Here is a 25,773-nt window from a genome sequence, read left to right as displayed (position 1 = left end):
GATAGTTAAATTTGACGGAAATAAAATGAAAAAGAAAATCGCATTTACGATTGACGCACGGAACATAAAAAAAGATTTATTTCTGTGTCCACTTAGTCGTGGAATTTCGGTATAATCCTGTGTTATCGGGGCTATCAAATTGTTCGCTTGAATATGTACAATTTGATTCCGTAGAAAGGACTAATTGTTTGTTTGTCTGTTGCAGCCTCTGGTGAAGATCCCCAATGTACCACTCCGAAATCGAATCGCAAGAATGAAATGGGTCACTACAGCCATCCAACAACACCACAAAGTACAGTGCCATCACCGGGTGCAGCCAGTATGAATTCGATGCACGAAGATTATGGCGAACTAAGCAGTCCCAGTTGGCCACGGACTCCTGCAAGTCCTGTAAGTAGATACGTAGCGTAGAGTGGATTGTAAGTGTTCACACACAATCATATGTGTTTTATCGATTTGTTTTTTTTTTTTATGTATACCACACTACACAAGTTATTTTTGTTAAGATGCATAAGAGTAATTTTGAAATTGTGTGATCGAGTTCTGTGGCATTCAGCAAAAGTAACTGAATTTTTCGATCTTTGAGTAATAATTGAGTTATAATTGGAATACCACCCACCATTTTCGTAGATGAAATTTTGTTTTTTAGTGACTGGTGACTGTGTATGGACCTGCATTGATACAAATTTTGTGTTGATTTGAATTGTAATTGCAGTGGGTCCGTTTTTAGCCCACTTAACAAAAGCTTAAGTCAATTGTGTTTGTTTAGTGTGTTCACTGAGCTAACTGGCGGGTGTTTCCAGGTGTTTAACAGTCATGTGCCTCCTCCGGACACGTATCGCTCAAAGGTTTATATATAATATTATTTAATGTCGTGCTAATGCTTGTGGTAGCATGTCCAAGCATGTTGTATGTAGTGCTTGTCTATAGAGTCATCCCTTCTGTCCGTAACCTTTCCTTATTTTGTGTGTATTTGCAGAAAACTGACAGTCTCAGCAAACTATACGAAATGGATGATAGTCCAGACAGACGCGCTTGGTTGGACAAATTACTCACTTTCATGGAAGAACGAAGAACGCCCATTACAACTTGCCCCACTATATCAAAGAACCCGCTTGATTTATTCCGTTTGTATGTCTATGTCAAGGACAGGGGTGGGTTCATGGAGGTACGTCCAACATGTTTTTACAAACAAACAAAAATTAAAAAAAAATCAAGGACGATATTTATTTTCAAATTGTAGTGTTCTGTTGGTAGTACTCTCCTTTTAAATACCAAAGCAAAAAGACAAATCACAAATGCACGTGCGGTTTTAGTACCAGATGAATAATTGATACAAGTTTATTTTATTGAATGTCACAGTATTCATAAATCGTTTTATTTACGTTGTGCTCGTTTGTAGGTAACTAAAAACAAAACGTGGAAGGATATAGCTGGAATGTTGGGAATTGGAGCATCGTCGAGCGCCGCTTACACCCTAAGAAAGCACTACACTAAAAATTTATTAGCGTACGAATGTCAGTTTGATAGGGGTGGAATAGATCCACAGCCCATAATCAATCAGGTCGAAGCTAGTTCTAAGAAAAAATCAGCAAAAGCCGCCTCGGTGCCTTCACCAGGCTCTTCCAATTCTCAGGATTCCTTTCCACCACCAGGATCTGGTGGAACGTCGATGGACGGATACGGTTACGGTTATCCGCCGACCGGAAATCCAGAATATAACGCTTCATCACAGAGGCCCTCGTCACAATCAAATGCGCCTTCTCCGCACGGAGGTGAGTTCGTCCGCTCCCGTTGTATTCCGAAATTAATTTAGAAGTAAAAAGACGGCATTCGTACTTGTCATGTTTTTGACGTAAAAAAAAGTCAAGGCCTTTTTTTTTAATGGCTCAACTGCTTGTGATGTTTTATTCGAAGAGCGATGTTAAATAGACGATGTTTCAGTGGTTTGATAATATTTTATCTTTCATTGAAGGTATTTATTTTTTTTTTTGCTGAATTATTTATTTACTTTCACTTATCAACTGTTTGTTTATTCATATCTGAAACACGAGCTTCGCCATAAATGTTTTATTAACCAAATGCAATTTTAAATACATAGGTGATTAACTCAAAACAATCAATTTCATCAGCTATTATGGGAGCTTAAGGAAGAATGATTCATTGTTCTCGTTTATGTCGTGAAATACTATTTCATTGACTTTTTAGTTTCGAATTATTGACAAATAAACTTTGAATGTTGTTCGATGTTTTTGTTGTTGTTTTGAACGTACAAATGTTATGAAATAGTACAGGGTGAATCTACTAAAAGCAGCGCCCTAATTATCCCGAAGTCGCCTCATAACCAAATAACTAGATGATCGATCACGCTGTACGTAATAATAAAATTGAATGTTGATGATTATTTTTATTTACATAATTACGAGAGGATTTGGACGATAGTTATGGTGGTAGATTTTGGTGGAGTCACCCTGTGTGTGAGACGTGCGTAATCGGAGTGGAGTAGTACATGTATTTTATATTCTCTTAGGTTCAGGAGGGGCTAATCATTTAAACAATGCCGCCCCTGGGGGTCCTAGCCCTGCAGGCGGGGCTGCCGACAACGTAAGCGTTTCAAACCCTTTTGATGATGTGTCTCCCAGTCCACCACCACGGGGTGGCCCCTTTCCAGGTGGACCGCACCCTCCTTATCCTTCAGGCACTCCACCTAGACCGCAGGGATATAGCGGACAGGCTGGATACAATCAGTATCCCAGTCCTGGTCCTGGTGCTCCTCCAGATCAGTATTCTTCGTACCCAGCTAGTTCAGGTTATCCACCTGCCGTTAGACCAGTGTATCCTCCATATTCAGGTGATTCAGGAGCACCGCCGCCGCCCAATCCAAACAACACTCCAGGTCCTCCAGCGGCCGGACAAGATCCCTACACTCGTTATAATATGGGTGCAGCACCAACATCAACATACACACCGAGGCCAAACTACACAGGTGCTCCAGGAAGCACGGGACCGCCAGCGTCTCAACAACCACCGGCAGGACCCTACACGGCACAGCAGGAGTATTACCGACCGGAACAGGTAAAGTTCAAAACACATTTTGTTGTGTGTGGCGACATAACCGACTAATTCCAGAATTATCCTAATCAGCAGGGTCCTTCTGCCACGGCAAATTATCCCGGAGGGCCAGCCTCCAACAAGAACATGCCTCCTCCTGGACCACAACCATCCAGACGACATCCAGATTTTGTTAAAGACCAACAGTCATATCAATACGGACAACAAAGGCCGCAAATTTATGGTACGTACACACTTACTAATTTATTAATTCACTTTGCAATTCGTACAAACCAACTCTATTTTGCCCTGTTATGTCATATCTAATGTTATCCGTCAAATAAAAATTTATCGGTAGTAATTTCGCTTGTAATTGACTTTTTCTTGGATCGTGATATCCGCGATAATATTTTATAAAGTGATATAATGAATTTTTATAATTATTTTACGTAAAGAAACGTAAAATGTTACTACTTTAGAAACAACGTGAAATCGGTTCATGTTAGTATTATTTGCACATGGTACTAATAAAATTACGCATATAATCTGCAAGATTAAAGAAAAGAAATGAATATCTGATAAAAAGTTTTGCAAGAACAACTACCTGAACCTGTCTCTCTGTGTGTGTTATCTTTACTCCAGTTTCATGAACATCGGTATAAATTTGTTTTGTAACAGTACGTTTGATTATGTAAATGTTATGCTAAAAGGGTTTTATAAATAGCAGTTTTTTTATCGTGCAATTGTAATAACAGATTTGTATTGTGACAAAATTGTCCTAACAAGAATTAATTTGATGTGTACCGCTGAACCATAAGAGGAAATTAAATAAGTACCCTATCTGAGGATAAGTTTTTATGTTTGTTTACTCTTTACACATTACGTACCGTTTTTGTGCTTGTAATTTGAGTCTTGCAATTCGATACTACATACTTAGCGTTCATTTATTGAATTCGAAGTTGTGGGTACTCCTTAGTTGTTTGTATCTTTGTAAAGGGAAGTATTGTTCTAAAGGTGAGTTTTTTTTTTCTAGCATGGTCAAACAACAATCAGTACAGACCACCTCAATACGGTGCTTCTGGAGGGCCTCAAGTTGCCACTCAACAATGGACTCAAGGTGGAAGACCTGCAGGACAATGGGATCGGTACCCATCCGGCACTCAAGGTTATCAACCTCCCCAGTCAACTCAGCAACAGTGGTCTTCTCTGTCGACACCCGGTGTCGGTCAAAATTCGCCGTTGAGACCTCCTCTCGGGGGTCCACGTCCTGGAAAACCTTTTACGATGATGCCACCACAAGGCGCAAAGGGGAGTCAAGTTCCCGCCGTGCCTAGCAGTTCTTATTCGCAAAACCAGTTACCGAAACGAGAGATAACGTTTCCTCCTGACAGTGTCGAAGCCACTCTGCCCGTACTGTACAGGCGCAAAAGATTGTGCAGAGCTGACGTCGGCCAAGTTGATCCTTGGCGTATCATAATGTGTTTACGTTCAGGACTGTTATCCGAAAGCACCTACGCTTTGGACATACTCAATGTACTTTTATTTGACGATTCATCTGTGGGTTATTTCGGATTGAATCAATGGCCCGGTCTTCTGGATATACTGTTGGAGCACTTCCAGAAGGCGCTGAGCGACATTTTTGACGGGCCATTTCCACGCGACGAAAAACCAGATGAATCTGACGTGGATCTTGGCGGAGTAGTAACACCAATAGATCCAAATTTAAAATCAGTGTTGTTACCCAATACTAGCAATTACACATTCGTAACGCGCAAAGGTTATCCCGTCAAGTTGCTAGACCGGAGCGAAGATATTTTCATTCAAGATAATCAGAAAGACTGGGACGTGAGAGGTGACACTACCGGTGCTAGTATTGTAGCAGAAGTGAACACGGATCCTTGGCAGTTGAGGGCGGACCACATACTTCCAACGTTTCAGGCGGAGTTCGGCCGAATACCGTTTCACAGGCGGTTGGAGGATAAGAAGGACCTCAGCGAAACAGTACGGGACACCGTTCAGGAGCGACAGCGAACACCGCCACCGGACGAGGCTCCTCCTCCTCCTAAAACTAGTGACAAAAAACGTAGGACAAAGACATTAAGTGATGTGATATCTCGAATTAAAAAGGATTCATCTGAAGCGAACGGTGTGCTCACTTTAGAGACGACAACTGATAAAGTAAAGACTGATGTAGTGAGTGAAAAAGCGAACTGTGAAGAACAAAGTGTAGATCTGAACGCGAGTAGTGTGAACGGGGAGTGTGGGAAAGGGAGCGGACAACAAGTGCGAGACACCGTCGGGACATTGAAACGTCGTCGTTCGTCGGACTGCGAGGACGAGGCATACACAAGAGATGAAGCCAGTCTGGTGCTGATCACAGAGAGCCAGGACAATATCGGCAAAAGATGCGTTTGCATATCTAATATTATTAGGAGCCTTACGTTTGTTCCCGGCAACGAGAGCGAGTTCGCACGTAGTTCGACTTTCTTAGCGGTAGTAGGAAAGTTGTTGCTGCTCCATCATGAACATCCTCCTCGTACTCAGAAAACTCGAAATTACGACCGAGAGGTAGGTTGTCCAACGGTTTCTTCCATAACTCCTATAGAAACCGAGTACAGCATCACTCTAATCACTTTCGTTCACGTTACTAAATTTCATCATAAAATCGTTACGTTGAACACGTCACAAATACAGGAAATTGTTAATCTGAAGTTTTGCTGAAAAATGTTTGTTACGTTTGTTTTGTGAATCATGTATTTTGCTCGAATAAGCGTATTCGTGTTTTTGAAAATCGACGACGAAAATAATTGGGAACGATACTGGGTTTGTTAGAAAAAATTACGCGAAATAAATGTGGAGAAAAACAGATTTTAATAAAGTTACTGCGTATCACGTAATACAAGTTGTTGAAAGAAATGATAAAAGTAAAGTTCAGCAATTTGTTTTGTTTTGTTAAAAAGCATGATCACGTGGGGAGAAAGAAGTGTTTTGTGACTGAAGGTATTTGTGTTTCAGGAGGATGCGGACTTTGCCGATTCATGTAGCAGTTTGCAAGGTGAAAGTGAATGGTGGTGGGATTTTCTAATAAATATTCGAGAGAACATACTGGTGTCAATAGCCAACATTTCGGGACAGATCGACTTCAACGTGTATCCAGAAGAGATAGTCAGGCCTATACTGGACGGTTTACTGCATTGGGCAATATGTCCGTCGGCCAGCGGTCAAGATTCGTTCGCGTCGGTGGGACCTTCGTCGCTGCTGTCCCCTCAGCGGTTAGCCCTGGAGTCTCTGTGCAAACTGTGCGTCACAAACAATAACGTCGACCTCGTGATAGCCACGCCGCCGTTCCCCAGGTTGGAAAGGCTCTGCGCAGTACTGACGAAACATCTCTGTCGCTCGGAAGACCAGGTGTTGCGCGAATTTTCCATAAACCTGCTGCACTATCTCGCCGCAGCCGACAGCAGCATGGCACGGACAGTAGCGTCTCAAACTCCTTGTGTATCATTGCTAGTAGCCTTCATCGAGCAAGCCGAACAAAGCGCACTGGGAGTGGCGAATCAACACGGAATCGGTGCACTGAGGGACAACCCCGATTCGATGGGGACGAGTTTGGACATGCTGAGAAGGGCGGCGGCCACGTTGGTGTTCCTGGCACGACATCCAGACAACAAACCTCTGCTGGTGCAACAAGAATCCCGGTTGTTGGCGCTCGTCATGAGTCAAATATTAGATCAGCAGGTAGCCCTCCTGCTTTCCAAAGTACTATTTCAAATATCTCGCAGCTAATCCCTCTGTAGATACTCTTGCGGCCTTGGACTGGTGTACAGACCTATGTATAGCGTGAATACTTGAACTTTACCAATGAACAGTGTGTATGTGTGCGTGTGATGGGACTAATGGCGACAGTCGCCGTGAGATCCGGATCTCCGATAGCTAATGAATTCACATAGTGTAACCCATAATTGTACCATTTTGTAAATTAAGCAACATACGTCTTTCTGGAAATGTCAAACATCCATGTTACTTATGTATTTATTAATTTGAATAACAGAGTACGGTAGTGCTGTAGCTCTCGAGTTGCCTGGTATGGTGGTCATCCCCTTTATTTTCCTGCGCACTCAGTTCTCTTATTTCATGTTTGGTATTACTGTGCGAATGCTTTATACATGTCTGATAATGAAATAAATAAATGTACAAAGGAAGTACCGAAAATGGTGTTTTTATACAAGTTTTAATTTTCTATGTATATTTAGAAAATGTTTTATACATCCCATTTTAGATGTTACATTGAACTCTGTTAATGAACAAGTATGGACTGTAAATCAATGCAAACTTGCGTTATTAGAGGAGGCAGTCTTGCTATAGAACTCAAATGTAGTTTAAAATATGTGGTGATATTTTTCTGGCTGTAGGTATATTTCATCTTATGTATGATTGCATATTGTAAAAATTAAGTAAATGCTAAATACATTAAAATCTTTTTAATTCTAGTCTTAACCCTATAAGTTTTATTATAATTAAATAATTTATAAATGTAAGTCATCACTCGTCGTCGCAGAACTATGTAACTTCCTATCAAGAAAGAAACACAAGGTAAGTAAAAGAAAGTTTTATTTCAAACATAAAAATACATCAGGATCACAAAAACTACGTTGTTTTTGTTGTACAATTACTATTCACTCTTAAAGCAAAATTCAATTTTTGGAAAAACTTTTACGTTTTTAAGATATTTCGTCAAATCTGGTCCTACGATTTTGGTCTGGAGGCACAAAAGTTTCTGTTGATTGTTGAAAGACAATCTGAAAATAAAACAAAATATGAGTACACAATTTTTACTTCAACAGTAATAATTTTATCAGATAAGTTATTTTGAGTTTAAATTACTGGTGGCAAAATGATTAGTAAAGCATTGAATAATCCTGATGACAGCAATACAACAGCCGAAACGTGACCACTCACAACAATAGTTTATGTAAACTGGAAGTTGTATTATTTATAAGTTGTTTGCTTTTTTTGTCTTTTTGAAAAATTTATAAACGACGCTGTGATTGGACAGAGTTCTGTAAACAGGGGACGAAATAAATTTGTTGTGTGTCAGAGATGTCGCCACAATACTGTTGGCTGAAAAATAAATTCACCGAGAAAGTAAAAGCGTACAGGGATCTAAATGACAGAAATTTCAGTAACGAAAGTTTGACAATGTTTAAATTCCGTTTTTATTCGTAGGTTAGATAAATTTAATTTCAAAACTGATGGCTAACGCAGCTTGTTAATTTACATGTAAAGCGTGTTGCTTAGGGATCAACCCTACATTAGCGTAAGTTGGTTGTGAACAACCCTTAATAAAATGGCAGACTCTCCCACCCTAACAGTTTTTCTAATATGGCGGTCGTTGTGTTGTAAACACTCGATTTTAATTTAGCCAATGTCTCCAAATTTTGATTTCAACATAAATATAAGTTAGTGTTTCGTGTTTCTAAGAATAAAATACTATAATAAAACGCATGGTTTATGATACAGATGTCAGCTGTTACACATTCGGTACCAGGTTAGTAACATTGTAATTTTTCGATGTTGGACCTAAAATAATAGTATCGTTGCCTTGTTAGCGCCCGAAGCTTGCACCATTAAAGTGACACTCGTTTTTGGTCAGTAAATTCCGCGCTCGTCGACCATTTCACACCGTCATTTTGGCGAATTGTCTCGCAGTTTTTAATTAAATTCATAGACGTGCATCAAGACTAGCCTTAAATAATATTCAGTTGTTTGAATCCCAGCCTTATGATTAATTCCCATCATTTAATTATTAATGTTGTGGTTGGTTTTAAGGTGCTGATCCCACGAAGTGTATCCAGAAGCGTAGAGCTGGAAGCATAGGGTGAGTTATGGTTAGATACATCCAAAAACGTCACGCATGAATATTAATGCGGTTAATAAATATTTATGATTGTGCGTTGCATGTTTCAAGTAGAGATCTGTCGTGAGTGTGTTGATGTGCCGCCAGATGTCGCTGATGACTTACTTTGTTAATGCTACCAACTTCGAATTTAGGCCTCGCGATAATAGTAGGGTTGTATATGTCGGATCCACCAGCGAGAAAGACTAAAAGTAGAGTGTTTTCAAGATTCAATTATGATAAGGGCGTTATTAGGTCTTATCAGCGGGTAACGCTCTCACTTATATTAAAAATGGTAGGATCTCGTGTTTATCGTGTCTTACCAGTTTCATTATTTTCTTATTATTAGATTGTAATTTGTAGCTACGTGTCATATTGTGTTGTAAAATATCGACGATGCCGATGTTATCGTTTACATGTGTAATGCGCCACAATTAATACGTTCGAAGCGGGAGGACGGACCGAGTCCTGCTTATCCTCGTCATCTTCATGGACGAGTCATTTATAAGGATTTAGGTGATCCCCGGACGGCGGGGGATGTTTTGAAATTCGAGTTGCGAAGGATGTCAAACCATACCAGTTTCGCTTCGGTACGACAATAATTTAACAAGATTGTATCACTCTGTTTCTTTTTGAACGCAATTGCTTTGAAAAAGATAAGAAGATTAAAGCGTGTAGACGGACAAGAATTATTAACGGCTCCACAAAGGATGTAGTTTTGTGACGAGGCAAAGGTGCGACCGTCCGTCTCTGAATAATGGGAGAATAGTCTTTTATTTGGCGGATTAGGTGTACTAAACCTAGACGAATAATTTACATTTTTATGGATCTGTTTCTGGGAAGCGTTCCGGGCGGAAACAGGCCCACAAAATTTTTCTACAGACTCGGGGATCCATCATTTCTTACAACCTTGCAAGTCCCAAAACGACGACGGGACAGGTGATAAATTATAACGGTACTAAAACCCGTAAACTAACTTCATCTACCTGACTAACCCACCCAATATTTTACAACTCGTTGAAAAGGCTCACGTGGTGGTGGTGGCACCATTCATGCGGTTCAACCACCCACAACTAATTTGTTTCAGGTGGGAATCCAGGAAATAAAAATTTCGACTGTCCGCGGACTTTCTTCACCGGACTTGCCCGTCGCGTACATGAAATGTTTCTATTCCAAGATTTATAATATTTTGGGTCGCGACGCTACAGATTACGTTTCCTTATCCTAGTGGAGAGATAAGTTGACATCGGATCGACGTTTTGGAAAATTTCCTTTTACAACACAGACGATAATACCGCTTTTATTTGGTGCGTTCGCACAAACGGACTCGCTAAAAGGCCGATTATGCGAAGTTTAAACTGGATTCGGTTTTCTACCGAAATAAGATTTCTCGTAAGAAGCTGTTATGATTTGTTGCCGGCCGATTTACACTCCGGGTATTCACTGTGCTTAGTCATTCAAAAATCTGTAATTCTACAAATTCGTCTTTACAGCACATTCTTTGCTATTCCTGTTACGACGGATTTTCCAGGGTAAAATCCCCCAATATGCGTCGACAAAATGTGACCTTTGACACTTTCAATTCACTGATGTCCAAATAAATATGACATTTCCGGGATGTAAACAAACTTACCGGTACAATAAGTGATAAATGCAGCCAGAATTAGACCTCTAGTGTTGCAATTAAGGTCAATTTGTGACCGATCATTTATTAAATTGCGTCACATTCCACGAAAATTGTCCAGAACATGTTCATGAATCTGAAACATCGCCCTCACAATTAAACTTGATCAAACAATGCGGTCTTTGTTTCTTCGATTTTAAACATTATTTATTTGATGCTCCAGATTTCAAAGTGTCATCTATCTCTTTCATAATGCACTCAAAATTCTCCAATTTTACAAATTTTGTTTTGACGTGGCGCAAATCCCAGTAATTCTTTACAATTATCAAACAACATTGTTTCGCATAATTTAAGAGTTCCAACCAACATTTACAAAAAGAAATATGAAACTGCTTCTGTGCATGCTTTTCTTGGAAAAAGTAACGCAATATAAATTACAACCGTGATAACGAATTATCATCGTGGCAGTAAAAAGCAATGTCAGTGTACATATTACGGTTTACAAATCACAAAAAGCGACAAAAGCTAATGTAGTTGTTTTTAAATTTTAGTTGTTGGGGCATAATAAATTACATAATTAGTTTAGAATTTCGTCTGTGGCCTAGATTTATGTTACAAAAAGCTGGTAGAAGTAACTGTGATAAAGTGCGTTATTAAGTATCGCATTTACTTTCAGGATAATTTTGTATCTCCGCAGCAATCTTGGAAGTTTTTTGCCTTTGTTGCGTTCGAATTTGTTAAAATAATTTTTTGGTTTATTATCAATTCACCAGAATATTTGCGGTTTTCCGTTGACTTGCAGCGGCGTAGACCTATTTAGTAATTAAATATTATTTTATACCTTTTTTGCGGTCAAGTCTCTACGTGAGTGTTTTTTTATTTTGTTCTCCAAGAGTAAAAATCTTTCACACAGTCGAAGAAAAATACATCAACGATCAGTTTCTTATCAACATCGTAAACGAATAAAAGAAAATATTTCAACTTTTTAACGAAATAAGTATTATGCGAGGTTTTTATTTTTTGTGCATGTTTCGTTAAAACTGAATTTTATCAGGCAATTTAAAAATGCATCGAGGAAAATAAACTTCCACCAAAGATTCGATGTGAAAAGTTGTCAGGATAAGGAATTGGGCGTCCGATCAGAAAATAAACATTATTTATTTGTGTTACTGGGTTTAATTAGTTTGCGGTGATAAACTGGTGAAATGATTATATTTCGGCCAACAACCAGTTCGGAGATTGTACCGAAGCGATAACGATTTAATATTTGTGTCGGTATCAATTTTTGTTGGAACTTTGTCGCTTTTTTTTGTATTTAAGGGATGTGTACGGTGTCGCAATTATGTCAGTCAATAGGTTGCGTGGATGATTATGATGAATTAAACATTGGCAAACCCCGCAGACATGAGAGGCAGGCTGTAAACGGAGCGCCATAAAAATATGCGTGTAAAGTAAAAACCCGTTAAAGTTGTAAAGTTGGGGTGGCATTCGTGATTTTAAGAGATGTGGATGTCAACGTCGATGTTTGGTATTTTCCGCAAGAGTACTCACATCGTGCGTTTCGGTCTCCCTCGTCGGTCGCACTTTGGCGCGCGCGAAGTCGGGGGTTGTCTCTAAATCGTGGTTTCACCGGTTGTTCCGCGACGGCGACCGCAAAACTTCCAAGGGCTGTTGAGCACTGAGCGCACGACGATTCGCGGCGGCTGCGGGCCCTTGCCTTGCAGCGGGCGGCGTACCTGCATGCAGTTAAAATCTCGGCATGCCCCACCATGCTCATCTCCACTCTCCCGACCGTCGGCCGCCCGTAGTCATGTTGGCCGCCATCGTCAGTCCGTGACAGAGTTCTGAGCGCGCCGTTTTGTGCTTCCGTTGGTGTATCCGTGACATGTGTCTAGCGCGTAAGCGGGAACGCGGTGGTCGGTGCCTTTGTCTACTCTGAAGACGTCGCGACGACTCCCCCAAGACGCACATTCCGAACCCCGCGTGCGGAAGTGCGGTCAAAGTGGATATGTACGCGTATGCCGGGGGCGGCCCCCCTCACTATGCGCCGCCCCCCACCTACCTCCAGCCCCATCCTCCGGCCCATCACCCCCAGGTCGCGCCCGTGCCCATGGGGCAGGAGCCGCCGCCGGTCGCACACTACTCCAAAAGGCGAAGGTAACCACGTGACGGAAAACGCATGCACGCCACCGGCGGTCAAGGAATCGCTCGCGGACCGCCGCCTCCCTCGTCACAAAAACATTATATTTGCGGTATAATCGACGAACGACGTACGAATCTGTACTTTGACGCTCGCATGCTCGATCGCTCGTTGATTATATCGATGAAATGTATTAAATATTTTTGCAAATATTGTAGGACCCACATGATTCACACCAGAAACTGACTTTATCGCTATATCCACGTGTTCAACGCGTCGTTGAATATTTTCGTTTCCATTGTCTAAAAAGTCGACTAGATGTATTCCGTCATTATTATTCAAACTCTGCGGTACCTGGATACCACAATTTGTGGAAGGAACTTGATGTCACGTGGACTTTCCTGCGAGACTTTTCAATTTACTCCAAAACATACATTTTGATTGCTAAATTAAGCACGACAAAGGGGAGCGTGAAATAGGTCTGTTTGAAGAGGTTCCGATTTTAAAATAGAACCCCCACAAACATCTATGTAGTGTTAGTGTTATCATCCCATACGAAATCTTGGAGGGTTGGTCGAGTTCAGCTGCCGTTTTATGTGGCAAAGCTCAAGTACCAATCACATTTATTGTGATCGTCACAAAATCTTCCATCAAGACATATTCTTCGATTCAAATGATTTTTGTGGTGTCACCACTTCACAGTTTCGACTTAATTTCAGTTTTTTTTCCCTTGTTTGGAGTGTCTATTTTCTGACAAGTTGTTTTGAGCAAATATTTGAATAACGTTGCCGTCTAATCTGAACGGGTGTTTTGTTTTAAAAGTTGCTTGCACGTGCCCGGAACGATTAAATTTCAGGACGTATTAGGGTGGGCGAGAGTTACGGCGTGCGGATTCGTCATTTCTACCAGCCAAAACATTTTTTTAGTGCCGACGTATCCCTCAACAGTTTATCTGCTGACCGTCCATAAATTCTATATTAAACTTTGGAATCGGGTCAGGAATGATAAGGGATTAGATAGATGATTTGAAAGTACTTAACAAATATGTAACGTGGTGGAGGAACGAGTCGAACGATTTTAATTAAGCCCGAATGGATGTGCACCGATAAATCTGAATCATGATGTGATAATAATCGACCTTTCCCGTTAAAATTCTGTTTTAATTTGTAGTCGATATGATTTATAATGGCCGGCTGCAATTAAGTTTTTCATTTGCGGCGATGGTACCGATTCCTAATAAGGGGTAACGACAATCAAAATTTCAGGAACGTTCGCTTTACCTGAGAAAGATTTTTTCAAAGCGATAAAAATATTTATGCGTGATGCGTTTGGTCTTTTATTACTTTATTTACATGTTGTCTCTATCTCATTTCCTGGAGTAGTAAAATCGTCTACATGTTCTGTTAACGTAAGTCCGGGTCCTGGACCGAAGGAAGTCGCCGTAACATTTTAACTTCAGCCGTCGAAGCCTTGCAACGAACAATACGAGCCCTAGACCGTGTCTTGCACCGAGTTTATGGGACGTATTGCTCTTTACCTGAACCTTGCTCCAGACAACTGCCGCAAATAATGCGCTAAATTCCTCCAGTATTGTTATGTCAACGGGGATAACGTACGGTTCGGGGGTTTCACAACTTTTTCTTCCAAATGCGGCTGAGTTTGCAATTGTAATTTTCGACGATGTACCGTTGGTTCTTTTTTCGAAAGTCGCCAACAAGAATGCTCGCTTGCGCGAGCTCCGATTTCATTTAAAAAATGTTCGCCGTAAAGCAAACATTATAGCCGGCTCGAGCAGATTATTGTTCTTTGGTACGCATTTGTTTAGTCTCCTCTGGGGGCTTGTTGCTGTTGCAAATGGCCGCTCGCCCCAATAAAACGCCACTTTTTATCCGCGGACAAGTCCAATCCAAAAACGTACACCGTGTATGCCAGTATCGCGGTTTGCTCAAAATTTACGAGCTCGACAAAATCACCGATAAAAATTCTTAAATGACGGAAATCTCTGGATTAGTTTTATGTCCCGTAAGCTTTAGTTGCAGAACCGTACCTTGCAGCGAAAGAACGTAATTACTGTTTTAGTCGGTGGGCATAAAAAGCTCATCCAATCTGTCGCATTTATTGCTTCTACAACGTCGGCAATTTAAGTTTGTCATACTGTGTTTCCAAATACATTATGTATAATTAACCTAATAAAGGTGTTGTTTATTAAACATGTGTGAAACTAGCACGAACAGAATGCTTTATCAGCTTTTCTACTTGTTCTGTTTGAAAACATTTCATTTCAATCGTGCTCCTTATCGAAGGTTCTTTATTTTTATTGTGGGACAACGTTCTCTCGTATCTCGGTACCCAGAATTTCGTCAGTTTGGGTCTTTTTTCAGGATCGGGGTGGTAATTTTTTTGAAATATCGCAATTAAAAAGTGCAAAAGAAGGAGGACGTTCTGATTTGGGTGGCGGTATCGTCAGGTTCGGCGGCGTCGGTCGGGTTTATCAGTCCACGTCTGAGCTTTATCGGTTGAAAACCTTTTAATGAGTAAAAATGGCGCTATGTTCGGAAGGATTCGTTGTCGGAATAGGGAATACGGCGGTTAATGAAGACTAAGTTGGAGAGGGTCGATAGGTAAAGAATGCTGGCAAACAGTGCGTTATTTACCTAAAATTTTGCAACAGAAAGGGCGGCGCATGGTATCTGCTATTTACTGTGGAGTTACTGTGTTGCAGTTCTAAATCTGCGTTACGTGCTACGATGGCCCGATAAAGGTCTCATTAGTAAACCGTAAATCGGACGATAGTGTGCCGCCCTCCCGGCCCTGTAAATACCGCCATCATTCCAAACTCTCCAACCCCATCGCGTTACTCGCTTTATCATTTATACGAGTAGCAACCGTTCCAAACGATATCACCGATCGGGACGTGCGAACTTACCACGATAATCGAGACAATATGGACCAATTGCCGACCATCATTCGTTTTATATATCTATTTCAACAAATTGTGAACAATTACACCGGCGTGTTCCCCAGCTAGTCCGCAAATAAAACCGGCCCCACGTACAATTTGAATCGAACAACGCCATTTCGATTTGAATGGGATGGGTCGTAAACAAGGGGAAACATCATCCAAGCTTTTTTTCCCAACGTTTAATCTGTTTATCAATCTCGTCGTTTTCGATCGAACAATGCCGGACGGTGTTGTAATTTATAATTATAATATTTATAAACATATTAGAAGTGTATAATTAAAATATTGCGATGATGTAACTGACATTTCGTATTTTCTCGACTTGTAAATATCCTGGCTGCGCTGCGGGGCTCGATAAAATTGGTTCTCTCTTTACGCTGGATCTCCGACTTGCCCGTGAGTTACGGCCGAACAAAGGGTGGTCTTTGATCGGACCACAACACCATTACGACTTTTCTTCTTCTCTTTAGGTTCGAGTCGAAAAATCGATCGCACAAGAACGATCCGTTCGTGTAATTACCTACCTACTCCGTATCGAGCGATTCGCTCAAAATTATGACGTAAACGAAGTTTTGCAAGTTATGGAAATAAAGCAAGCAAATTGCCTGTAAAAAGTCCGATAGAAAGCAACAAATGTAGTTACTTTTTTATGTTAGTTTAGTGTTCGTTAAGGTCATTCCGTTTATTGCAACATAAAAAGCAATGGTTGAAATAAAACTATGAATATGAGATACCTACAACAATAATGGCGCTTGATATTTAAAGACACGCGAATCGTTGATACGTAGCAAATACCATTTGGTTATTTGTTGTGTCTTTTCACGTAATGTTGAGAGAAAAAAAACACAACTCGAGGGAGTTTAATGCGTGTCTTGTGCTGCACTGAAACGGTCTTTGTAAATTTCATGTCGTGCTGTTATTGTTGGATGTATAATTGTTACGCTAAGCAATGGTCATCGATAAACGCTTTAACAAAGACTATGGATTTTCTAACCTACATAGTTCAGTAGAAAGTACGAATTTGCGCCGATAGTTCACAAATGAGGCCCTATTTTGACCGACTCTCACGATCGCACCTTCCACGGATTAAATGTGGAGATTGTTATTATTAATTAGGGTGTCGAAAATACCTAGTAGATGTTGGTAATTATGACGGACTGATTAATTGTTTGTCATCTGCGGCCGCTGACAAATGAAACCGTGTTTTGATTACGGCCGTAAATAAACAAGGAAAGATTCCCACAGTCGACACGCGTCGGGTATTGTGGAGCTGTTATGTGATTATTTTCCTTGTCGGAAGGTGTACATATCAATTTTGGTGGACGTAAATGCAAACTCATGTTCTGCTTGTTGATAATTAATTAGCAGACAAAAGATCGGGTGAGGTTGTATTAGGTGGGCATTAAACGATTGCCTCTGGCCAACGGGAGCTCACACGAGTCTCTCCAGTCACGACGCACGACCATTCTGGCGCTCGTGGATGCCCACCCTAATCAAAAATTTATCATTATTCGAACGTTTTAACCTCACTAAAACTCCACCTTCTTTATCCGTTCCAGGTCAGATGAAGACGACCCGAGCGGCAGTAAATATAACAGAATGGAAGACGACACTATACAGGACAAGGAAAGATTTGCAAGGTAACTATCAACTCTACGATAGATACTCTCCCATCCGAACCAGAAACGTTCGATTCGTAAAAGCGATCGACTCTTAATGACGCCGAAACAATGATCGTTCAACCAAAAAATAAACCATTTATCATGGTTAATTGCTCGAGGAGATGTAGGATCGTCAAAAAATTACCCGTTCAATATCTTCATTTCTATTGATTCGATCGGAAGAAATATGATGACCACCAAGAACGACCGCTCGCCCAAAGCTATATCGAAATTATCTCCTAACTAAATATTTCAGATCTAACAGGCGCGATAAAATATTACTAATCGATCAAAAACGTTACAGTCACAAGAACAGTATGCGGCGACTCAAAAAACTCCTTGGCATTTCAATGTTTTTTTTTTTACAACTGAAGAAGATGGAAGATTTCGACAATAAACTAAAAGCAACATCGTTACGGTAAAATTTAATAGAGGAAGTACATATTTTTCTTTATTTGAAAAAATCCTAACTAAATTACAATCTTCATTAACTAGAAAGGTGAATAATACACGCAAACGTGTACTTATTTAAAACAGGAATACTTACAGAATCTGAGATGTTTGTATGTTAATTAATATCATGTCAACTTCCATAGTAGGAGTACTTAACAATGAGACGTTATCTGTATTTAATGGTTGCGATTGTTTGTTCAAGTTCCAATTATTTCCATCATTTTCAGTCGCTTCCGTCGTCGGTATTTTTGAAATTTTTTATTTGAATCTTCCTTTGGTTAGCTGAGGTCAAAGCGGAAGAATAAATTTGAAATTCTCGCTAATGCGAGTGTCCGAGTGTCGTGCGCGCTTCTGAGGATAAAAAGACACCAGAATTATCCCCAAAATGTGAAGGCACTGACCTCAAAATTCCACACAAAATGTTTTTATAAATTGTTGAGGGATTTAGTTGTTTTGTTTATGCGCGACGAATTTTCGAGCGGATTCTGTTGTTTCGCTAAAAAAAAATGTATGGGGTTGGAGGTTCGTGTGCGGTCGTCGGTGCCGCGGGGTTTGGAGATTTCGACGGCGAGTCAGGAGAGCAGCTCGGTACCAGTGCGGTGCGCGCCACGGTGACGTTCACCGAGCGTTGGCATTTGGAGAGCGCTGAACGGCGTGCACCCATCGGAGGTCGGCCAGGGCCGTGCATTAAAAGGGAGCATCGTGTTCCCGAGCAGTCGTGACCCGCCGCGGGGGAGGCGACCATCGACCACAGAACACAGACCGTCGACCAGAGGTTCCCACGCTGCCGAGCCTCCGCCCCCGCCCGCTCACCACTGGAACACCAGCGCTCCGCTCTCGCCGCAGATGCCATCGCTGGCTCTCTTACGTTTCCTAGTGTCCCGATACCCGCGTCTATTCAATTACGACAGCCGTACGTACGATTTTTTACCAACTGGGCTGTTTTAGGTATCGCGATCGAGACCGATTTCGATTGCTTTTGATTAGCGTCGATCAAATCGATTATTTACAGGTCGGTATGGGAAATCGGAGCTTTCGCTCGCTGCTAATCCGGACCAGCCGGAGCTCCACGGAACCGAAAGTCATCATCATCATTGATATACTTTGCTGCGTACACTAATACTCTTCGATCCGACATGCACGAAATCACCGATTTTTTGACACGCTCATGCTATATTACACGATATGACCAAAAACTTACACAATTTGTTGCACTTCTTCTACTCAAAACTCTACATTTTACTCTCCTAACTTCATCTTCAACAATAAGAACCACCAAAAAATTGTATCACGCGTATTAGTACCAGAATCTATTCCTTGGATTTTTTTTTCCCGTCTCTGGCAAAACCACGTGGTTATGGTTGTTAACAAGTCACTTTTTAATGGTAATGGTAAAAGGTATTACATAGTCGGTGATTAATTACAGGTATTAATCATTTTATTGTACGAGATGGGTGCAGGCAGTTGCCGAGATAAATCTTATTACGGAATTGCAAATCTATTGTTGCGTTTTTCGAAACGTCTGTACTTATTTTTACGTGGTCAGGCAATATCGCAACGATGATAATGCATAAAGTTCGTTTATAGTTGGTTGTGTGAAAGAGTAACGTTGAAAGTGGAATATGTCACGGCCAAAGTTGTGAATTCCGAAGCCCTATCGGTAAAAGAAAAAGGAGAAAATTGAGCGAATTTGGTAGAAAAATGAGCTCGTTACTCGAGACACTCGTCTATAATCTCTGCGAGTTTGGTGTAATTGGCTCAGAAAATTGAAGTTGAACGTTTTAGAAAGTGCCAATCATCAACATGCGATATTTTCGAAGCGGTTCTGCATTAACACTGCCTACTAGTCGTTGATGGTTAAGTAATCGTGAGAACTTTGCAAAATATTTAGCATAAATGGTAATGGCGTTCGTCAGAAAAGCTCTCGCCGAAGTTATCATGTTATTTGGTGTGTTGGTGATCCCGAATTTCGTTAAATCGGCAAGAGACGGTGTCGGTGGCGATGGAATATAATGGGATCGAGTAGATGGTCGGAGTCTGCGATTATGTGTGCCTTTGTAATCTCCATTACGACTATTAGCCGGTCTGCGGCTCTGTGGTTCTACCGCCGAAGCGACCGATCGTCCGCGACTCCACGTCTGCGAGGGTAATCATTGTTATTTGGTCTCCCCTCAATTATTGATTATTTACCGCAATACTGTTACTTTTCCAAGCGATCTTCTTTCACCGAATAACATAACGTCATCACGATTAATTACCGCGGTGCCATCCAGGGCGTTAAAACACCGTTAAGATACGAATTGCCGTCTAGTTATTTTCATACATGGATTATTTGCGTAATTGTAAAGGAAGGCATCAGCGCGCCACGCTCTCATATCATCAGATTGAAGATTTTGCCAGCTTGCCGTCCAGATCTGCGCCGGCGAACTTTGAAGGGTTGCGGAGGGCCCGTTTGCGGCATCACATCAGCGATATCGATTCCGGCAACTTAGTTTTATGGTGTCCGGATAATTTACTCGGCGGCAAAGTCGTAAAACGTTCAACGGAAATACCGGTAATCTCGCTTGACGAACCGAAGCGCCGCCGCTCTTTGGACCCATAAACTGCAGGACACGAGACGAGTCCTGAAATATTCACCGTTTCCTTGTATGCGTTGTAGGCTGGTTGACTTGCGAAAAATAATGTAATTACCTGTGAATTTTCTTGCGACTTACTGTAGGGAGAATCATTGCGAAATTGAACGCCGGAGGCGGAACAAGATGACGGCCTACATCACGGAGCTGTCCGACATGGTGCCCACCTGCAGCGCCCTTGCGAGGAAGCCGGACAAGCTCACGATACTCCGGATGGCCGTCGCTCACATGAAAGCCCTTCGAGGTGAGTATTGACGGTCCAGTGTGGGTATTTTGACGAGGAATCTGGATAGAATTTCCTTCGGCTGGCTCGAAATCGCGCTTGGTCGAGTTCATAACGGTCTCGACGACGACAACTCCTCGGTGTAGTAGCCGGATTATACCTGGCGTAGCTGCTTACACGACCCGTGCACAAACTGATGCTATCACGTTAGTTATGGGCCACAGAATGCTCACTCTCGCTAACCAGGATTAATGCCCTTATTATTTAATCGTAAAAATAACCAAAGCGAAAACATCACTGCCGTGTTCTCGCTAACAAAAAACATCACCCCCTCTTTCTTAATTAAACAGATACGGCGTAAGTAAACTTTTTCCACTGATTGATTGCATCAAATGTCTTATCATTTCTTGTGTCCCCTTCCAGAGGTGGAATTCACTAAAGAGAAGACGACAGCGACGTGTTCTTTGATCTACGGAGATTCCATTAAAAACTCTGGCCATTTAAACGGTAATGAGCAGACAGACCTTAAGTTTGCATGCTACCACCCGTGGGCCTTTTCTAACCCAACAGTCCAACCCCATCTTCACCCGTTCAATCAATCTCGTAGGAAAGGTCCATCGAGTGTGCCTGTTGCTATGATTTTTTTACTAATACCAATACTTTCGGTCCCAGATACGTGTCACGGTTCATTTCTTCTGACACGACTTGCGATCACGCTGACATTCCCGCATCGCACTCGATTCTTCCAATAACCGCGCCACCTATCTGAGACCGTTAAAGTACCTACATTTTTCGCTGTAACACTAATTTTGGTGTGGCTCGAATCGGTAGTGCGGTTTTTGCTGCCATAATAAGGGTTCGATCGTTTCCTGCTCGATTGACCCCATGCGGGTCTCGATCTTTTGTGAGGCGATGCTCAAAATTTGAGCGGTGCGCCACTTCTGTCGGTTTCGCTTTCCTGCAATTTTTATCGGTGCGGTTACGTTTCCGCCGAAACGCGGGACCTCTCTATCTGGCCGAATTTCTCAACACGAAACGTTATAATGATGGTTTCTCGAGTAGCTATTAAGTAATTAGAGTGATTGTACGTATCAAAATATAATTTCGATATTAATAACTTCGCGTGGTGAATGATTCGATAATGATTACTTTCCAAACAGCCGAAGGAACGTACAGAAGGACGGACGGTGCTGCTGCTATGGAAATTGGTCATACAAAGGAGGCAATGTGCGTTCGAAGCTAATTTTTATGCAGTTAACGTTTTGCATATCCGATAAAGGATTCCAAGAATGGTCGCTAAAATATTTGTTTGTTGTTGGAATTGTTTTTTCCGTTCGGTAAATTATTTGAGTCTTACGAAACGATTCAATTATTTCGACGGTTCTAACAGTTTTATTTCGTTTTTTTATGGAATCGTTTGTCGCCCGCCGTATGTGGAACGAGGCGGCCTTATTATTGCAGGTATTTCCAAAAGTACCGATTTTACGTGGCCGCTCATAGAATATAAATTACAAAACAATAGACGACGTCCGTTTTAACATGAACACCTTCTTGAATAATAAACGATTTCTAAATAATTCATCTTTAACTGTTGTAAATTTTCCACTTAGATTTGCGTTGCTTTTTCTTCGACGAATAGAAATCTTTGTTGCGAAAAGGCCGTGCGTTCTGTTGAAAGTCAAACAACATCGATGAGACTTTTATAATTCGTTTTCGAGCAACTTTAGAACTCGAGTATTTCAGAACATGACTTCACCGTGTAATATATAAACAATAGCAAATTGTTTTCTTTATTTTTCCGTCGATGAAAACAATATTTTAATTCGTTCTCTACTTTGCATATTTAGCATTTTGATTTAATTGCACATTGTAACGATAATATTATGTTATCATAGATACTTCATTGCCGATGGGGAACACGTAAATAAATAACAGTTTTGCAAACTCGGTATTGACATTTCTTAACGGCTAATGGTCCTAAGACACGTAGAGATAAGGAAACTTATCAGATTCCTTGTCATCACATGTATGTTATGTATTTTTCGATATCAACGGCAAATACGCATCTCAAATTTGATTTAAAAGAAAAACTGTTTTAATTATGTAGGTACAGGTAATACCAGTACCGATGGGACGTACAAACCTTCGTTCCTGACGGACCAGGAGCTGAAGCATTTAATTTTGGAAGCTGCCGACGGATTTTTGTTCGTCATCAGTTGTGATACCGGACGCGTTATTTATGTCTCCGATTCTGTCGCTCCGGTTCTCAATTATTCGCAAAGCGACTGGTACGGTTCCTGCTTGTACGACAATCTCCATCCGGAGGATGTTGAAAAGGTGAGGGAGCAACTCTCCACGCAGGAACCACAAAACACCGGGAGGATCCTGGACCTGAAGACGGGAACGGTGAAGAAGGAGGGTCACCAGTGTACGTATTGGTCGAATTTGTTTGCAGTTTAGCCGCATGTACGAGTGCCGTTGCAGCTTCCATGAGACTGTGCATGGGATCCCGGAGAGGTTTCATCTGTCGCATGAAAGTCGGGAATCTCGCTGCGGAAAACATGGCCATTGGGCATTTGAACAGGTTGAAGCAACGAAATAGCTTGGGTCCGGGAAGAGACGGACAAAACTACGCTGTGGTGCATTGTACGGGATACATAAAAAATTGGCCACCCACAGGTGAGTGTTACGTGTTGGGGATGCACGTGTTGTTTCGTTAATTCGTTGTTCGGGACGAATTAAGGGGGCATCGGTGTATTAGAATATTGCTGAGCAATAGTAAGGGTCACTCTAAATGGGGAAAAATATCAGATATGTTCGCAGGGGTGCAAATGGAACGTCAGTCCGAAGACGAGATTCACACGTCGCATTGCTGCCTAGTTGCCATAGGTCGGCTCCAGGTGACCTCGACGCCCAACACTAGCGACCTCTCGGGGTCGAACAGCACCGCGGAATTCATTTCGCGACACTCGATGGACGGTAAATTTAGCTTCGTCGATCAACGAGTCATCGGATTGTTAGGTTATTCCCCGCCCGAACTCTTAGGGAAAAGTTGCTTCGAATTCTTTCATCCAGAGGATCAGACCCACATGAAGGACAGCTTCGAGCAAGGTAGAGACGAGCCCCGAAAGATCTCTCGATCTAAGTCGATCTGTTGCAGTTTTAAAACTCAAGGGACAAGTGTTGTCAGTAATGTATAGATTCCGAGCCAAAAATAGGGAGTGGGTCTGGTTGCGCACCAGCGCTTTCGCGTTCTTGAACCCTTACACGGACGACGTGGAATACATTGTCTGCACAAACACGACGGCCAAGTCTCTGCACAGCGGACAAGAGGGCACCACCGAGACCGAGCAAGTGGCTTATCAGCAGCCAGGATTGGATTACAGTCTTCAGCGCAGAGACGCCGGGCTGTATTCGCACATGCTGCCCTCCGCGCACATACAAAGTAAGTATGTAATAAGATGATGTCCAAGAGAAAGTCGAGCATCGAGTCGTGCAAGTAGAGGATTTTTTTGAAAAAGTAAAAGTGCACAGATCGTGCTTTATTATATCTGCGGGTCAAGCGTGATAGGAAATTGCATAAAAAAATTTGTTGTTGTGAGTTTTGCTAATCGAGGATAATCTGCAGACCCGCAGCAGACGGCGCGGCCCAGCAGCGGCCAAAACGTCTACAGCAACTACGAGCCGACGGCCTCGCCGATAGCCTACGGGTCGCCGCAGGCGAGCGCCAGCAGCAGCAGCGCAGGTGTGTTGGGGCGGCTGACGAAGGGCAGCACCACGAGCCCGACACCGGCGGCAGCCGCGTGGACGCTGCGTCAAGCCCAGCCAGCCCCGGAGGGGTACCAGTACAACCAGCCCAGTCCGAGGTCCCCGGGCCCGACCTATACGCAGCTGAGCGGCGGCTCCAGAGCCGGGACGGCCCCGGGTCCGTCCTACCAGTGGAACACCTGGCAAGGGGGTGCGACACAGGCTGCGGACGCGGGCGGCCCGGGATCCAGCGGATCCGGACCGCCTCCGCAGCCACAGCCGCAACCGCACGAGCTGAGCGACATGCTCCAAATGCTAGACCAAGGCGGAGCAGCCTCGTTCGAGGATCTGAACATGTTCAATACCACCTTCGAGTGATTATATGTTCAGGCAGCGAGTTCGTGCAAGTTTTGACAAAAATGCAAATTGTTTTATTTGATGAACTGATTGATTTGATTAATTGTATTTTACTTTTTTTTTTGTTATTGGATGTAATACATATGTCATGTAGTGCGAGCTAAAGTGTATTTATTTTGTAAATTAAACATACGATTTTAGTACACTTATTTATTATGTTATTTACACTAAACCGACGGGTTTAACAATATAAATGCCAAATTTATCTTGGCGTTGAACAGGATTTATACAAACGTCTAGTCAAAATGACTATTGCGAACAAGCGGTAATGCTGAAAAGACTTGTGTATAACTAAAATCAAAAAGTCTTGTTGATAACTTTTGCATTTATGAACAAATTTCTAATGTATAGCTATGAACACTTTATTGTAAATTGGCAAAACTGTTAAGAGAGCGTGTCATCAACAACAAAATAAAGTATTGTGATTTATTCTCATCTATTTTTATGATACGTTTTTAACGAATCTGTCTTTACATTTAGAAAACAGTTTTTTTTATTGCATAATTGTAAGTTCATTTGAGTTGAAACAATCTCGTTTGTACATTTGTTTTTTTACAATAAATGTACATTCAACTAATGCATTGTTTTAGTTTTAAAATCTTCCAAAACGCAATAAGAACTTACACCTACAAAAATTTCACTTCCAATTTTTTAAAATTTGTAATGATGCAAAATACATCTGCAATGCAATCTGAGAAGTTAAAATATGAAAAGGGGGTTCTTTTTTATTTTAAATTAAAAGTATAATTCACTTGATTCGTTTTTGTTTGGAAGAACTCATCTACTTGTAAGATAACTATAATTTTTATTAAGCAAATTGTAAACAATCTCACATTGTAGTGACATTAGTAGATCACTGTTTGATTGTTAAAAACTGATCGAAGAAAACTGGATGAACTTTTTCAAATTAAAACATGAACGGTGTGTACTAACCAGCGAAAAATACGTAAATAGTTATTTACATAA

The 25,773-nt window shown here is 41.6% G+C and overlaps 2 protein-coding genes and 1 long non-coding RNA gene across 23 annotated transcripts in view; 2 read left to right on the top strand and 1 right to left on the bottom strand.

Annotated features, from left to right (window-relative positions):
- Window positions 1-7,527, top strand: part of osa (trithorax group protein osa) — a 29,331-nt gene extending 21,804 nt beyond the window's left edge. For 4 of the 8 annotated variants that reach the window (XM_069061412.1, XM_069061417.1, XM_069061418.1 and 1 more), the window contains 8 exons: window positions 206-390; window positions 804-848; window positions 980-1,168; window positions 1,403-1,775; window positions 2,531-3,075; window positions 3,130-3,295; window positions 4,085-5,619; window positions 6,067-7,527. In XM_069061412.1, the coding sequence (XP_068917513.1) occupies window positions 206-390; window positions 804-848; window positions 980-1,168; window positions 1,403-1,775; window positions 2,531-3,075; window positions 3,130-3,295; window positions 4,085-5,619; window positions 6,067-6,837 (3,809 nt within the window). In that variant the 3' untranslated portion in view covers window positions 6,838-7,527. The remainder of the gene's footprint in view (window positions 1-205; window positions 391-803; window positions 849-979; window positions 1,169-1,402; window positions 1,776-2,530; window positions 3,076-3,129; window positions 3,296-4,084; window positions 5,620-6,066) is intronic. The other 4 variants (XM_069061414.1, XM_069061413.1, XM_069061415.1 and 1 more) reach the window with 4 other exon arrangements.
- A 118-nt stretch (window positions 7,528-7,645) lies between these two features.
- Window positions 7,646-12,317, bottom strand: LOC138140400 (uncharacterized). The gene is made up of 2 exons (XR_011162496.1): window positions 12,123-12,317; window positions 7,646-7,850 (listed from the first exon to the last, which is right to left on the bottom strand). It is a non-coding gene; the product is annotated as an uncharacterized lncRNA (long non-coding RNA).
- On the top strand, window positions 8,265-25,236 carry tgo (Aryl hydrocarbon receptor nuclear translocator homolog tgo). 14 transcript variants are annotated; one of them, XM_069061433.1, is made up of 10 exons: window positions 8,265-8,368; window positions 8,881-8,929; window positions 17,233-17,313; window positions 20,504-20,664; window positions 21,067-21,150; window positions 22,751-23,071; window positions 23,128-23,322; window positions 23,455-23,754; window positions 23,804-24,088; window positions 24,272-25,236. In XM_069061433.1, exons 3-10 carry the CDS (start codon window positions 17,273-17,275, stop codon window positions 24,766-24,768), a joined length of 1,884 nt encoding a protein of 627 aa, XP_068917534.1. In that variant the 5' UTR covers window positions 8,265-8,368; window positions 8,881-8,929; window positions 17,233-17,272; the 3' UTR covers window positions 24,769-25,236. The 14 variants fall into 14 exon arrangements, with proteins under 14 accessions (XP_068917534.1, XP_068917527.1, XP_068917526.1 ...); XM_069061426.1 differs by lacking the exon at window positions 8,265-8,368 and adding an exon at window positions 8,397-8,599 and having other exon boundaries at window positions 20,507-20,664; XM_069061425.1 differs by lacking the exon at window positions 8,265-8,368 and adding an exon at window positions 8,397-8,599.
- The last annotated feature ends 537 nt before the right edge of the window (window positions 25,237-25,773 follow it).

Source organism: Tenebrio molitor, chromosome X (assembly GCF_963966145.1).
Source record: "Tenebrio molitor chromosome X, icTenMoli1.1, whole genome shotgun sequence".
NCBI lineage: Eukaryota > Metazoa > Arthropoda > Insecta > Coleoptera > Tenebrionidae > Tenebrio > Tenebrio molitor.
Note: the sequence above shows the minus strand (reverse complement) of the source record. Positions and strands in the feature narration are given on the sequence as shown.